A 17787-nucleotide genomic window follows, 5' to 3' on the forward strand; every position below is an offset into this window, starting at 1 on the left:
CAGTTCAAACCAACCATCTACTCCTTGGAAGAAAGGTTGGGCAATCTACATTGGTAATGATACTGCCTGGGAAACCCAAGGAAGGGGTCGCTATGAGTCGGGTCTGACTCGACAGCACATAACAACACATTTTGTTTACCCATTTGGTTAAACCATGATGAACGTTTGGTTTGTTTTCAGTTTTGGGCTATTATGAGTAATGCTATTATGAATATTCATGTACATATTTCTGTGTGAACATATATTTTCATTTCTTTTGGGTATACACCTAGGAGTGAAATTGCTGGGTTATGTGGTAAGTTGATGTTGTTAGGTGCCATGAAGTCATCTCTGACTCATACCGACCCTAACCACAGCAGAATGAAACACTGTCCCGTCCAGCACCAGCTCCATGATCCTTGCTATACTTGAGCCCATCGCCGCAGCCACTGTGTCAGTCCATTTCTTTGAGGGCTTTCCCCTCTTTTGTCGACCCTCCACCTTACCAAGCATGAGACCCTTCTCCAGGGAATGGTCCCTTCTGATAACATGACCAAAGTAGGTGAGATGAAGTCTGGCCATTCTCACTTCCAAGGAGCATTCCAGCTGCACATCCTCCAGGACAGGTTTGCTAGTTCTTTTCATAGTCTGTTGTACTTTCAGCATTCTTTACCAGCATCACAACTCAAAAGCACCAATTCTTCTTTGGTCTTCCTTATTCACTGTCCCACTTTCACATGCATATGAGGCGATTGGAAATATCATGGCTTGTATCAGGCTCACCTTAGTCTTCAAGGATACATCTTTGCTCCTCAGCACTTGAAAGACGTCCTTTGCAGCCAATTTTCCCAGTGCTATACATCATCTGATGCTCTGACTGCTGTTTTCATTGGTGTAGATTGTAGAACCAAGCAATGTGAAGTCTTTGACAACTTCAGTCTTTTCTCCATTTATCATGATGCTGCTTATAGGTCCAGTTGTGAGAATTTTTTTTTCTTTATATTGAAATGTAATCCATACTTCACACTGTATTCTTCAATCTTCATCAGTAAGTGCCTCAAGTCATCCTCACATTAAGCAAGCAAAGTTGTGTCATCAGTGTATCGCAGGTTGTTATTGATTCTTCCTCCAATCTTGATGCCACGTTCTTCTTCATATAGTCCAGGTCCTTGGATTATTTGCTCAGCATATAAATTAATAATACTTAATGAATAAGTATTATTGGGGAAAGGAAACAACCTGACACACTCCCTTCTTGATTTTAAACCATGTAGTGTTCCCTTGTTCTATTCAAACAACAGCCTCCTGGTCTATGTACAGGTTCCTCATGAGTGCAAATAAGTGTTCTGGACTTCCATTCTTCTCAGTGTTATCCACACAATCAAATGCTTTTGTATAGTTAATAAAACACAAGTAAACATCTTTCTGGTATTCTTTGTTTTTTATTTGTGTAAAGTGGTGTAAAATTTGTGTATTTGTGGTAAGTTATATTTCAGAAACTGAAGATTTTCCCAAAGTGGTTACATTTTATGTTCTCACCAGTGATGTATGTGGTTTCCACTTTCTCCACAATTGTTTAACACTTGGCATATTGATATGTTTGATTATAACCATTCTAATGGGTGTGTTGTGGTATCTCATTGTGGGTTTTAATTTATGTTTTGCTAGTGACTAGTAATGTTGAAAGGAGCTATGGTGGTGTACTGGTTAAAGCATTTGGCTGCTAACCATGAAAGTCAGCAGTTCAAATCTGTCAGCTGCTCTGTGAAAGACACATTGGGCAATCTGCTTCCATAAAGATTTACAGTCTTAAAAATCCAATTGAGGGTCACTATGAGTTGGAATCAATTTGATGGCAGTGTTGAATATGTTTTTACATGTGTATTAGTCATTTGCAAATCCTCTTTGGTCAAATATCTCTTCATATCTTCTGCCCACTTTATACCTGGGCTGTTTGTCCTTTTATTATTGATTTATAAGAATTTTTTATATATTCTGTATAGAAATCTATTATTAGATGTATATTTTGCAGGTATTTTCTCCCAATTTATAGTTTGTCTTTTCATTTTTTTGTGAGTTCTGGTGACATAGTGCCTAAGGCATTTGACTGCTAATCAGAAGGCTGGTGGTTCAAACCCATCAGCCACTCCTTGGAAGGTTGGGCAATCTACTTCTGTAATGATACCACCTCGGAAACCCAAGGAGGGGTTGCTGTGAGTCAGATCCAACTTGATGGCAGTGCACTGCTGCTGCTGCTTTCATTTTCTTATGATTTATTTTACAGAGTAAATTAAAAAAAAAAAAAAGATATTCCAATTTATCAGTTTTTTCTTTTATGGATCATGCTTTTTAAGAAATCTGTCTACCAAGATATAACAGTTGGTGTCTATTTACCTGGAGCAAAAAAGGGAGAAGAAGATGAGAAGTATAATGAGAGGAGGAAATGGAATGTGTGATTAACTGCCTCCATGAATAGCTGCCCCCTTTGCCTTGAAACCAGAGCTAGATGGTGCCCAACTACCCCTACTGAACATTTTGATTAAAGATTCTATAGAAGAATCCTGATCAAAAGGGGGAGTATGTAGAATAGAATTTAAAATTCTCTTGGACTCCAGACTTTCTAGAGCCATAGAAGCTGGATGAACCCCTGAAACTATTGTCCCAACATAATCTTTAAACTTTAATTAAAAAATAACCCCTGAAGTCTTCTTAGAACCAAGCAATAGTTTAGCTTAACTAGTAATAGAGATTCTTATGTTGTTGTTGTTCTGTGCTGGCAAGTTGGAGCCAACTGTTAGGGACCTGTCCTTGAGTTTCTGAGGCAGTATCAGTAGATTGCCCAACCTTCCTTCCGAGGAGTGGCTGGTGGGGGTGAACTGCCAGACTTTTGGTTAGCAGTCAAGTGCCTTAGGCACTACGCTACCAGAGCTCCCGGAGATTCTCATAGCACATACAAATATGTATGTAGAAATAATGTCTGCTAAACATATGGTCATGGGAATATTCCCTAGACATACCTGATAATTTAGCCTGTTTACTTATGTATCCATCCACCTGTAGATTAACGTTTCTTGTTACTGACAATGTAGTATTATATGTGTAAAAGGGTTTACCTTTGTTGTCTGTACCTGTTGTGCACCTTTCTGTGTCTTCCTTTTCCTTTGTGTCATTGTGTTCCTCACTGTCTTTTGGTATATTGCCTTTCCCTTTACCCAAATCAATACTTGTTGTGTTTTTTTTAATGAATTAATTTCTAAGTATTTTATTTTTTATTCATATTTTGTTGCTATTGTGAATGAGCTTGTTTTCTTAATTTCATTTAGTTTGCTTGTTGCTAGTATATAGAAATATGGTTAATTTTTGTATGTTAATCTTGTGTCTTCCTTAGTTCCTTTGTTAGTTCTAAAAGCTTTTTTTTTTTTTTTTTTGGTAGATTCCTTAGTATTATCTACGTATGAGACTGTGTCATCTGCAGATAAAGGCACTAGCTTCCTTTCCACTATGTGTGCTTTTATTTATTTTCTTTTAAATTCCCTTATTGTCCTGCCTAGAACCTCCAGTACAAAGTTTGATAGAAGGGGTTAAAGTGGACAGCCTTGCTTTGTTCCCAGTAGGGAGAAGATCATCTGTTTTGCCATTAAGTCTGATGTTAGCTGTAGGTTTTTTGTAGGTACCCTTTAGCAGGCTGTTGAAATTACTTCTTATTCCTAGAGGTTGTTGAGGGTTTTTTTGTTTGTTTAATTTTTTTTTCTGCATCTGATGGTCATTTGATATTTGTGCTTTGTTCTATTGATATGTGTATTACATTAATTGATTTATGGACATTAAATTTCTTTCTTGAGAGAAACCCCACACGGTCATGGTGTGTAATTAATGTTTTGTATGGTGCAAACAATGATTTGCTAATAATTTGTTAGGATTTCTGCACTTGTGTTAGTAAGGGATATTGGTCTATGGTTTTCTTTTCATACGATGTCTTTGCTTGGCTTTGGTATTAGAGTAATACTGGAGTTTTTAATTTGTTGGGAAGTTTTCTCTTTTTTCACTATATTCTGAACAAGTTTGTATACGATTGGACTGTTTTTTCCTTAAATGATAGAATTCACCAGTGATGCTATCTGGTCCTGGACTTTTCTTTGTGGAGTCTTTAAGTACAAATTACAAATTTGATTTTTCAAGAATAAATGCTTCCTAATTAATCATAGTGCTTTGGTAAATTTCCAGAGTGCTGAAAATTTTTTTTTGACAGTTTTATACCTTTTTGACAGATTTGTCCAGTTTTTATACCTTTATTTTATTAAGAGAAGGACCTCTTTAGACCGCTACACCTATCAGTTGCCTCTCTACCTTTTTCTTATTAATGGCTGTACAGTATTTCATTTTGTAGCTGTATCATAATTTATTTAATAAAACATCGTTTCTTCCATTATTTAAATATATTTTGAAGCCATGCTGAAGTTAACATTCTTTTACATATAGCTTTACTTACTAATGCTAATATTTCATTAAGATAGATTCCTAGAAATGGGATTGCTGGGCCAATAGTTATGCATATTTTTAATTTTAATAGGTACTACCATATTATTCTCCAACATTTGCACCAAATTCTATTCTTATAAGAATGTTCAAGAGAATAGCAGTCTACCTATGGATATATATAATCTACTTCCGTAGTGATACTGCCTTGGAGAAACCCAAGGAGGGGTTGCTATGAGTCGGGTCTGACTCAATGGCACATAAGAACAACAACATATATATATATGTATGTTTGGTTTCACAGGATATTTCTACATATGTATATACATATGCTATTCTTACAAGAATGTTCAAGAGAATAGGACTCTACCTATGGAGATATATATATATACACACACACACACACACACACACACACATATATATATACATATATGTTTGACAGGATATTTCTACATATGTATAATATACATATACTGATGAAGTTTGAAAAATACAATCTGCAGTATGGATTATGTCTCAGTATAAAGAGAACAAAAATCCTCACAACTGGACCAATGAGCAGCATCACAATAAATGAAGAGAAGATTGAGGTTGTCAAAGAATTCACATTGCTTGGTTCTATAATCAGTGGCAATGGAAGCAGCAGTCAGGACATTAGACAACGTGTAGCATTGGAAAGTCTACTGCGAAGGAACTGTTTCAAGTGCTGAGAAGCAAGGATGTCTCCTTGAGGACTAAGGTACGCCTGGCACAAGCCATGATATTTCCAGTTGCCTGTATGCATGTGAGAGCTGGACAATGAATAAGGAAGACCAAAGAAGAGTTGATTCTTTTGAGTTGTGGTGCTGGTGAAGAATTCTGAAAGTACCATGAACTGCTAAAAGAACTAACAGATCTGTCCTGGAGGGAGTGCACATGAAATGCTCCTTGGAAGCGAGAATGGTCAGACTTCGTCTCACCTATTTTGGTCATGTCAGAAGGGATCATTCCCTGGAGAAGGATGTCATGCTTGGTAGGGTGGAGAGTCAACGAAAGAGGGGGAGGCCTTCAACGAGATGGATTGACATGGTGGCTGCGATGATGGACTCAAATATAGCAGGGGTCATGGAGCTGGTGTGGGATTGGGCAGTGTTTCATTCTGCTGTGCATGGGGTCGCTATGACTTGGAAACGACTCAATGGTACCTAACAACAACAACAACATGCTGAAAATATATCCGTGAATATGGTAGAACATACAGGGGGCAAAGTTATGATAACTTCTTAGATATAGCCAAAAACCTTGAGGGAGTGAATTGCTAGGCCTGGCTCAGTATATCAGGGTCTCAGGGGACATCAAGGTCATTTGACACAACATAATCCACAAAGAAAATGTTCTATATTCTACTTTTGTGACTAGCAATTACAATCTTAAAAGCTAACGAATGGCCATCTAAGGTGCAACTATTGGTCTCTCTAAATCCAGAGCAAAGAAAAATGAAGAAAAACAAAGACTTATGGAAACAATTAATGCAAAGGACTAAGGAACCATGAAAACTACCTCAGCCTCCATGACCTGAGACTTGAAGAACTAGATGGTGCCTGGCTACCACTACCGACCACTCTGAAAGGGGTCACACTGGAAGGTCCTAGATAGAGTGGAAGAAAAATGTGGAACGAAACACAAAATCATAAAAAAGACAAGGTTTACTGATCTAATAGAGAGTGGTAGAACCCCCAAGACTGTGGACCTTAATCAGCCTTCTGACCTGGAACTGAACTAGCCTCCATACTCAATTTTCAACTAAACAACATTGAGGGCATTGCAGTCAATGACATGAAATAAAAACTGTATGAATTATTGAATGGAAAACTGATTTGCTATGTAAATTTTCACCCAAATCACAATAAACAGCTTTAAAAAAAAATAAAGAATTTTCAAAAAGGTCTACTTCTTTACATGTTGCCAGTACTGGATACTATTAATCTTTTACACTTTTGCCAATATGAAAAGCAAAATTGGTATATATTTTATATGTATTTATTCAGTTATTGTGGTGTTTGGAACCTTTTCATATGCTCTTTGACCATTTCTTTTTATTTTATGAAATGACTTTCTATGTCCTTTGCTAAATTTTCAATTAGATCGGTTCTTTTTTTTTTCCCCCATAATTAATTTGTAGGACCTTTTGGTGTTTTAGTGATATTAAATATTTATCTGTTTTATGTTACAACTATTTTTTTCTGTTCTGTCATGTTTTATTCTAGTCATAACTTGTCTTCAAGTTTTTAAAAGTTTTGGTATTTTAATTTATGTTTCTGTTTGTTTTTTAAACAGAAAGTTGTGCAAGGAATCAAATTAAACCAAATTCAAGGACTTGGGTTTGATGCTACTTGTTCTCTGGTTGTTTTGGATAAGCAGTTTCATCCTTTACCAGTAAACCGTGAAGGTAGGACTATTCCTCTCCCTTTCCTTGGTGGTGGGTGACTGGCTGGGGGCAAATTTGGCTGATTAATCCAAAGGACATGAGATCAGGTGTGTTTCTTACCACTGATAGTGAGGTTTAGAGGTGAAGTGTTACTAAATTGAGGGAGTAATAACATCAGAATCTGTAACTTCTAGAGGGATAATGACCAGGATAAACTCAAAGCTGATTCCCATGAGGTGGAGGTCAGACATACCTCCACCCTCGAATCTTATTACCAATTATGACACCAGCCTTCCCTCCCATAGCACTCTCTACTTCTCTTTTGAGTCTGATAATCTGTCGTAATGGCTACATAGAACTCAGACCATACTTACAATTGAATTTGGATGAGGGGAGGAAAGGTATGGGAAGTCTGTGACTACATGGTGACATTGGGGAAAGGAAAGACACTGAAATGCATGCAAAAGATACAGACAACAGAGGCAAATACTATCACATATACAACACTGCAATATCACTAGCACCAAATACCAGGCTACAGATTAGTGAATAGACAGGTAAGAAGAGCAGGTGGGGGGTGGTCAAAAGGAATACACCCTAGACCAAAGATAGATTTGGCTGAAGATAATCTTACATATACACTTGTGTTACAAAATTAGCCACATATATTAGAGAAGCAACAGAAGACAGGGTTGGAGTAACTTTTCAGAGACAACCAAACATCTTGTGAGAGAGAATCACCAGGCCTGGGGGCTCAGGACCATAGTCTTGGGGGACATCATGCTCAATTGGCACACATAGTTCATAAAAATTTTGTTCTACAACCTAATTTGGTGATTAGTGACTGGGGTCTTTAAAGCTTTCTCACAGCCATCTAAGATGCAACTATTGGTCTCTTGTCTGGGACAAAGAAGAGTGAAGAAGATCAAAGTCATCTGGAAACAATTAGTCCAAAGATAAGAAGGACCACTAGGACCTCAGCCTCTATGACCTGAGACCAGAAGAATTATTTGATGCCTGGCTATCAATGCCAGCCACTTGGAAAGGGATCAAAACTGGAGATCCTGGATAGAGTGGGAGGAAAAATGTGAAACAAAATTCAAAAACACAAAAATGACTAGAATTGCTAGTCAGAGAGAGACTGGTGGAACCCCTGAGACTATGGCTCCAGGTTATCCTTCAGGCCTAGAAATGGACTCACTTATATAGATTGGCTCTCAACCCAACAGTAAAAAGACCTACCTACAGAATATCTACTCTAGGTTGATGTACCCACCTACTCTAAGGAAACGTATCACCTGGATCAGTCAGCCATGAGACACCAGAGGGGTAGCACTCACTTAGAGGGAAAGCTGGAGAGACAGGAATGCATGGATGAGAAGGGCACAGGGAAGGGGTGGTCACAAGGGGGAGGGGGGAGAAGAGTTTTTTATGGTTGGGGACAGTAATCAGGTCTGTGAAATCAGATGTGCAGGAACTGTTGAAATAAAACAAGTTCACTTTTTAAATTTGCACCCAAAGCACAATAACAATTAAAAAAATAAATCAAAAATAAAAAAAAGAAGTAACTGTATACAACTCAGGATCAGGATCAACAGGCTGTAACTCAGGAGCAGGGGCAGGAAACATGAAGGCAAAGTCTTCCTTCTTCAGTTCAGTACAGCTATTGCAGCACCTCTTGGCCATGAGGGCCTCTTCTAAGCCCCCTAAAAACAGGCCTCCTCTTGGCACCCTCAGGACATGTTTTCTTGCCCCCCTCAAGTCAGGATCCTCTTGACCCTGACATTTATTACCACAAACTCTGCCACAGACCACTTTTGGGCCTGTCACCACCAGCTCAACCTCTGGACCCCTTCTGGGCCCCTCGTGGTCTTTAGTGTTATAGGCTTTGACCCTTGTTGCAGCTTTTTTAGGAGGCTTCTTGCCTCTTCTCTCTTTCTCCTTCTATAGTCTCTCTTCTTCTGCTTATTCTTGCTATTTCTCTTCCTGCTGCTTTCTGTCTGAAAAACTTTTGTGGGGTTGGCTACATATATACACAAACTCATTGTTGATTTCAAGGCATGGACCTCTCACCAGGGCCACAAACTAACCAATCCCCTCTTGGTAGTCCACAGACACTTTATTGCATAGTAGGTAGGCTACAGACACTTCATTTGCATAGTCTGTTGACCACTCTCTGCAAGATGCATGTCAATCATAGGGGAGACTGCAGCCCAGGACCAGACAAAAAAATATCAAATTACAAGTCCTTTACACCTTACCCAAGAAATGTCAATCAACCTAGATAAAAGTAAGAAACCTTTTGGGGTTGAAAACTAGGGCAAAGATAACTTCTCAGGTTTAGAGGAAAATTCTCACAAGCTGTTTTTCCAAAATCCAAGGCAAAAGGCTATGTAAAGGGACTGATTTCATCAAAGTGCAGAGGCCAGAAATCACATCCCAGGGATTAAAATCTTGGATAGCAAATGGTTGGAGTAGGGTGGAGTAGTAGGACAGGTAAAGGAGAGAGTTGGCTCCATAAAGTGCAAGAGCTACAGTAGAGAACCTGATGAAGGAAGGACATAGAATTCTCAACAAAGAATGAGTAGCCTTGAAACAAACAAGTGGTGTGGGTATTACCCAGAAAGAGAGTGTCAATGCCTGCTTTTCTTTGCATATGAATCTCCTTTCCTGCATACATTTGAGGGAGTGAGTGAAGACTATTTAAAGGAAACAGAACAAGGCAGACAGGATCATGTATTCACACACAGAATTTGGAAGCAGATGGCCTGTTTTCAATAGGCAGACCAAAGGATGTTCACATTTTGTTATGTTGTTCTAATAGATACTTGTAACTATAGTAATGAGCTATTTTAAATGTTAAATGCCATTAGGCTTATCATCAGGGTTTTTCATGGTGGGTGAGGATGTGTCACTTTGCTGGAATTTTATCCAGTAGCATTAGCACTGGAGATGCAAATCTAAAAGGTAACACGGAGTGTCTGGGTGGTGTAAATGTTAAAGTACTTCACTGCTAATTGAAAGATTGGAGGTTTGAGTCTACCCAGAGGCACATTGGAGGAAAGGTCTGATGATCTAACTCTAAAAAATCAGCCATTGGAAACCCTATGGAGCATAATTCTTCCGTGACACACATGGTGTTGCCACGAGTCAGAGTCAACTCAATGGCAACTGGAAAACTGGAAATACATATATGTATATGTATGGATTGATATACAAGTCAACGTTAATCACACAGGTAATGTAAATGAGTGAAGAAGGCCAACTCTGAGAAAAACAGTGTCAAATATAACTAAAAACACACAAACAGCAGAAGACAGACAACTAGGACTTCCAGATGGTTAAACATTTATGTACATCAAAAGACTTCACCAAAAGAGTAAAAGGAGAACCAACAGGAAAAAGAAATTGTCAGTGACATATCAGAGAAGGGAATAATCTCTAAAATTTATAGAAAACTTAAACACCTCAACAATGACAAAAGAAAATAACCAAACATTTCAATTAAAAAGTGGGTAGGAGACATGAGTAAGCATTTCATCAAAGAAGACATTTTGATGGCCAATAAGCACATGATAAAATGCTCAAGTTAGCCATTAGAGAGATGCAAATCAAAACAACAGTGAGATATCATCCCATCCAAGTTCAAAAAAAAAGAAAAAAGAAAAGAAAAGAATAGAAAAAAACCACAGAAAGTAACAATGCTGACAAAGTGAGTGGGACAAACCTGGAAACCTCATACACTGCTGGTGGGATTGTAAAATGGTACAATTACTATGGAAAATGGTATGATGCTTCCTTAAAAGGTTGGAAATGAAATACCATGTGATCCAGCAGTCCCACTACTAGATACATATCCTAGAGAAATAAGAACTGTGACACAAACAGATATACGCACACCCGTGTTCATCACAGAACTATTCACAATAGCAAAAAGATGGAAATAATGTAAGTTCCCATCAACTCATGATCAGATAAACAAACTATGATAACATGTAGAATGGAATAGTATGCAACATTAAACAATAACAATCTATAAAACACATGGATGAATTTAGAGAATATTATGCCTAGTGAAATTAGTCAATCACAAAAGGACAAATATTATATGGGACCACTATGTAAATAGCCAAGAAAAGATTTACACACAGAAAGAAACATTCTTTGAATGTTACTGGGGTGGAAGGGAGAAGAGAGGGTAAATCACTAACTAGGGGATAGACACATACATGTTAACTTGGATGAAGGGAAAATACAATAAGGAGAAGGTCAACACAAAGTGATCAAGGTGAAGGACAACACTGGGGGGAGGAGCACAAGGTTAAACATAAGGTAAATATTATTACATACACAATTCTGCAGTAACAGTAATAACAATAATCTATGAGTGGATATGGGAGCTCTAGTAGCGTAGTGCCTAAGGCACTTGACTGCTAACCAGAAGGTTGGTGGTTCAAACCCACCAGCCACTCCTCAGAAGAAAGGTTGGGCAACCTACTTCCATAGTGATACTCCCTTGGAAACCCAAGGAGGGGTTGCTATGAGTCAGGTCTGACTCGAGGGCACATAACAACAACAACAACATGAGTGGATACATAGATCAAGCTGAGCAAGCATGGGAAGGCTAATGGGACAACACCCACAAATATATATAGGTTTGACAGAGGATATTTCTACATATGTATTTATATGTGCTTCATACATGTCCATGGATATAGTAGAAAATACAGGGGGCAAATTATGAAAACTTCTTAGCTGTAACCAACCACCTGGAGAGGATGAGTCATTGGGCCTGGGAGCTCAAGACCATGGTCTTGGGGGACACTAAAGTTAATTGACATAACATAGTCCACAAAGACATTGTTTTACATCCTCCTTTGTTGAGTAGTGAGTAGAGTCTTAAAGGCATGTAAGTGTCCATCTAAGATGCAACTATTGGTCTCTCCACATCCAGAGCAAAGAAGAGTGAAGAAAATCAAAGACACAAGGAAACAATTAGCCTAAATGACTAATGGACCACATGAACCCCAACCTCCATGACTCTGAGACCAGAAGAACTAGATGGTGCCAGGAAACCACTGCTGAATGCTCTGAAAGGAATCACAATAGGAGGTTCTGGATACAGTGGGAGAAAAATGTGGAACAAAACTCAAAATCGTAAAAAAGGCCACACTTACTAGTCTGATAGAGACTGGTGGAACCCCCAACCATGGTTCTTAGACATCCTTCAGGCCTGGAATCAAACTCCCCACCCCGATGCCCACAGTGGCTCAACTTTCAGCCTAACAATAGACATGCCTATAAGATGAACAGTAACACCAGGAATGTATGCAGTCTTTAAAACAATCAACCATACAAGATTAAAAACACAACCTTTGCCCATGGATAAAGCTTAGAAGACAGAGAGGGAGAGGAAAGAAGGATGACTGGAAACAGTAAACACAGACAGGAAGTGGGAAGAGTGCTGTTACATTGTGGGGGCTGCAATTAGTGTCACAAAACAAAATGTATGAATTGTTGAACGGAAAATCAATATGCTCCATAAATTGTCATTCAAATCACAATTTGAAAAAAAAAAATCAAAGCTATGGAAGAGCACAGATTAAAAAACATAACAACAACAACAACAGAAAAGCAGTGTTCCATTTTGCCATTGAGTTGATTCTGACTCATGGTGACCCCATGTGTGTCAGAGTAGAATTGAAAACCATAGGGTATTGTGTGGCTTGTGTCTCAGCAGTAGATCACCAGGCTTTTCTTCGGAGGCATTTCTGGGTGGACATATTAAGCATTTTGCACCACCCAGGGACTTCCCTACTGAAGATAAATAGATGGAATTTTCCCATATTTATCTAGAGTCATTTCTTTTTTTTCAAAATAAAGAACTATTTGATGCTTTAGCCCTATCCCTTCTTTTTTCTCCACTCTTCTGTCTAGTTGTTGGTGTTCATAAACTAGTTGTTTTGTGCATATTTACGTAACCATAACAACAAGCAATATATATATATTGTATTTTTCCTGTTAGTATCATTATTCATGTTGATATATGTAGCTCAAGTTCGTTTACCAATTTATTTATCCATTCTCTACACAGACTTAGTTTCAAAGCATACTTCATGCATTTCCTAACTGTGAGACATTGGGCTTCTCTTCAACATCTAAGTCTCAGCTGGTCATTGAAAACTGGTGATAATGATACTTACATAATAGGGTTGTTTTGAGAATTAAATGAGATTATGGCATAATCAGAGGACTTGAACATAAACAAGACTTCGGAGACAGACACATATTTGGATTGTTGTTGTTAGGTGCTGTCAAATCAGCTGCAAATCATAACAACCCTATGTGCAACAGAATGAAACACTGCCTGGTCCTGTGCTAGCCTCACAATCCTATATCTGAGCTCATCGCTGCAGCCACTGTGTCAGTCCATCTCATTTAGGGCCTTCCCTCTTTTCACTGACCCTCCCCTTTACCAAGCATGATATCCTTCTCCAGGGAATGGTCCCTTCTGACAACATGACCAAAGTAGGTGAGACAAAGTGTGACCATTCTCACTTCCAAGGAGCATTCCAACTGCACTTCTTCCAGGACAGATTTGTTAGTTCTTCTGGCTGTCTATGGTACTTTCAGTATTCTTCTCCAACACCACAACCCAAAAGCATCAACTCTTCTTAAGTCTTCTTTATTCATTGTCCAGCTTTCATATGCATATGAGGCAATTGAAAATACCATGGCTTGGGGTAGGCACACCTTCTTTAAAGAGACATCTTTGCTCTTCAGCACTTTAAAGAGGTCTTTTGTAGCTGATTTGCAGTATATCTTCTGACTTGGTGACTGTTGCTTCTGTTGGTGTTGACTGTGCATCCAGGTAATGTGGACTCTTTAACAACTTCAAACTTTTCTCCATTTATCATGATGCTGCTGATCGGTCCAGTTGTGAGGATTTTCATTTTCTTTATGTTGAGGTATAATCCATACTGAAGACTGTAGTCTTTAATCTTCATCAGTAAATGCTTCAAGTCATCTTCACTTTCAGCAAGTAAGGTTACGTCTTCTGCATATCACAGTCTGTTAATGAGTCTTCCTCCAATCTTGATGCCACATTCTTCTTCATATAGTCCAGCTGCTCAGATTATTTGCTCAGCATACAGAGTAAGTATGGTCAAAGGATACAACCCTGACCCTCTCCCTTCCTGATTTTAAACCATGCAGTATCCCTTTGTTCTTTTCAAACAATAGCCCCTGTGTATGTACAGGTTCTTCATAAGAACAATTAAGTGTTCTGAAATGCCCATTCTTTTCAATGTTATCCATAATTTGTTATGATCCACACAGTTGAATGCTTTTGCATAGTCGATAAAACACAAGTAAACATCTTTCTGGTATTCTTTGCTTTGAGCCAAGATCCATCTGACATCAGCAGTGATATCCCTCGTTCCACATCCTCTTCTGAATCTAGCTTGTGTTTTTGGAAGTTCTCTGTCATTATAGTGCTGCAACCATATTGAGTTATCTTCAGCAGGATTTTACTTGTATGTGGTATTAATGATAATATTTGATAATTTCCACATTCTTTGGGATCACCTTTCTTTGGGATGGGTACAAATATGGATCTCTTTCAGTTAGTAGGCCAGGTAGTTGTCTTCCAAATTTCTTGGCATAGAGGGGTAAGTGCCTCCAGTGCGGCATCTGTTTGTTGAAACCTCTCAATGGGTATTCAGTTAATTCCTGGTGCCTTGTTTTTCACCAGTTCCTTCAGTGCAGCTTCGACTTCTTCCTTCATTACCACGGATATTTGATCATGTGCCACTTCCTGAAGTGATGATCATTGACCAATTCTTTTTGGTACAGTGACTGGGTATTCCTTCCATGTTCTTTTGATGTTTCCTGAATAATTCAATATTTTCCCCATAGAATCTTTCAGTATTGCAACTTGAGGATTGAATTTTTTCTTCAGTTCTTTCAGTTTGAGAAATGCCAAGTGTGTTATTTCTTTTTGGTTTTCTAACTCTAGGTCTTTGCACATTTCACTATAATAATTGATTTTGTCTTCTCAAGCTGCTCTTTGAAATCTTCTGTTCAGCTCTTTTATCTTATCATTTCTTCTGTTTGCTTTAGCTACTCTCCATTCAAGATCAAGTTTCAGAGTCTCTTCTGACATCCACTTTGGTCTTTTCTTCCTTTCCTGTCTTTTTAATGACATTTTGCTTTCTTCATATATGATGTTCTTGATGTCATCTCACAGTTCACCTGGATTTTGGTCATTGTTGTTCAGTGTGTCAAATCTGTTCTTTAGATGGTCTCTAAATTCAGGTGGGCTATAATGAAGGTCATATTTTGGCTCTCATTGACTTGTTTTAATTGTCTTCAGCTTCAAGTTGAACTTGCATATGAGCAGTTGATGGTCTTTTCCCCAGTCAGTTCTTGGCCTTGTTTTGGTTAAAGATATATTGTGGTTCTCTATAGCCTGTTTCCACAGATGCAGTCAGTCTGATTCCTGTGTATTCTATCCGGCAAGTACATCTGCATAGTTGCCATTTATGTTGTTGAAAAAATGTATTTGCAATGAATATGTCATTGGTCTTGCAAAATTCTATCATGTGATCTGGCATCATTTTTATCACCAAGGCCATATTTTCCAACTATTGGTGATGCTTCTTGGTTTCCGACTTTTGCATTCCAATCACCAGTGATAATCAACACACCTTGATTGCATGTTTGATCAATTTCAGACTGCAGAAGTTGGTAAAAATTTTCAATATCCTCATCTTTAGCTTTGGTGGTTGGTCCATAAATATGAATAATAGCAATATTAACTGGTCTTTCTTGTAGGTGTGTAGATATTATCCTATTACTGACAGCATTGTATTTCAGAATAGACCTTGGAACATTTTTTTGTGATGATGAATGCCGTGCCATTCCTCTTCAGTTTGTCAGTCCCTGAATAATAGAACCTATGGTTATCTGATTCAAAATGGCCAAAACCAGTCCATATCAGTTCACTAATGCCCAGGAAATCGATCTTTGTGCACTCCATCATTTTTGACAACTTCCAGTTTTCCTAGATTCATTCTTCATACATTCCATGTTCAGATTATTAATGGATGTTTGTAGCTGTTTCTTCACATTTTGAGTGGTGCCACATCAGCAAATGGAGATACCAAAAGCTTTTCTCTATCCGTATCATTAAGGTCAACCCTACTTTGAGGAGGCAGCTCTTCCCCGGTCATATTTTGAGTTTAGTTCTGACCTGAGGGGCTAATCTTCCGGCACTATATCAGTCAATGTTTCAGGGGTATTCATAAATTTTTCCAGTAATATATCAGACAGTGTTTCACTGCTATTCATAAGGTTTTCACTGGCCAATTCTTTGAGAAGTGGATGGCGCCTTCCTTCTGAGTCTGTCTTAGTCTCAAAGCTCCACTGAAATCTGTTCACCATGGGTGACCCTGTTGGAATTTGACATATCTGTGGCATAGCCTCCAGCCTCACAGTAACATGTAAGCCATCATAATACAATAAACTGACAGACGAGTGACACATATTTACACATAACTTTATAAACATTTGCTACTAGTTCAGTTATATAGTTGCTGTAGTTCTTTTGCCATTAAATAAAATCATGCCTAGCTCAATAGCTGCCATTGGTTCCCCTTTTACTTTTCTTTCTATAAGCTCTTAAGTATAGTCATTACTGTTCTCTACACTATGCCAACTGATGAAACAGAGGATGGAAATGGAATACAGGTATCCCCCTGCTTTTCAAAAGCTCACTTTATGCCACTTCCTTTTATGAAAGACCTACATTACTACCTGCATTTATGAAAGACTTACATTAGTATCTGTTTAGCTAATTCAAAGAAATCTGAAGAGGATTTTTGCTTTTACCAAAAAAAAAAAAAAGAATGCAAAAATGGTGAAAGATAAAACTAGTGTTCAGCATTTTTATTGCCCTGACATGTTAAAGAGGTAGCATGTACCTTGAGCAGTGAGAGTGGCATTGCCAAGCTTCTGCCCCAGAAGCTACCTCAACATCAGCATCAAGCTGCTATGGCTTTGACTTGTATCTGTAAACAAAATATGTTAGTGTTATTTTAGGTTTTATGTATTATTTGGTATGATTTGATGGGTTATTTTTCAGGTCTAGGAACACTAAAAAACTTTTCCCAATAAATTAATAGTAATTGTTTCTTCACTTTATGTCATTTTGTCTTAAAAGTTTCATAGGAATTCTCTCCTTTTGGGTAGTGGGGGAAACCAGTACTGACTTGCCCATTATTACTTGAGGAAGTGACAGTCAATTACTATGGGCCTGCAGCTTGATAGAAGTAAGATGTGAGGGGGCGGTACCATGCTCCTTTTCCATTTGGTTTTAAGTTTCGTTTTAATCCTCCTAAGGGCCTACTATGTGATAACTACGTGCTATAACCTTTATGTAGATATCTTTGGTTCAATGAATGAAATAACTCAGGTGATTCTTTGATGCTAGTGTTGTTTTCAGGTGAGTTGGTTTGACTCATTGTGATCGTATGTACAACAGAACAAAACACTGCCTGGTTGTGCACCATCCTCACAATTGTTGCTATGGTTGAGCCCATTGATGTAGTCACTGTTTGGGTCCACTTCACTGAAGGTCTTCCCCTTCTTTGCTGCTTTACCAAACATGATCTCAAGGGACTGGTCCCTGCTGATAACATGACCAAAGTATGAGAGACAAAGTCTGGCCATTCTTGCTTCTAAGGGACATTCCAGCTGTACTTCTTCCAAGACAGAGTTTTCTGTTCTTCTGGCAGTCCATGGTATTTTCAATATTCTTTGGCAATACCGTAATTCAAATGTTTCATTCTTCTGCAGTCTTCCTTATTCATTGTTCAGCTAGCACATGCATATGAGGCTATTGAAAAGACAATGGCTGAGGT

The 17787-nt window shown here is 38.3% G+C and overlaps 1 protein-coding gene across 1 annotated transcript in view; it reads left to right on the forward strand.

The window, feature by feature from the left end:
• The window catches only part of FGGY (FGGY carbohydrate kinase domain containing), a 694306-nt gene that overhangs the window by 17096 nt on the left and 659423 nt on the right, over positions 1 to 17787 (forward strand). Inside the window, 1 exon segment of the mRNA XM_007947412.2 lies at positions 6775 to 6886. Coding sequence (XP_007945603.1) covers positions 6775 to 6886 — 112 coding nt within the window.

The sequence above is a fragment of the Orycteropus afer genome, unplaced genomic scaffold (assembly GCF_000298275.1).
Source record: "Orycteropus afer afer isolate SDZICR_OR568_19922 unplaced genomic scaffold, OryAfe1.0 scaffold00183, whole genome shotgun sequence".
NCBI classification, from domain to species: domain Eukaryota; kingdom Metazoa; phylum Chordata; class Mammalia; order Tubulidentata; family Orycteropodidae; genus Orycteropus; species Orycteropus afer.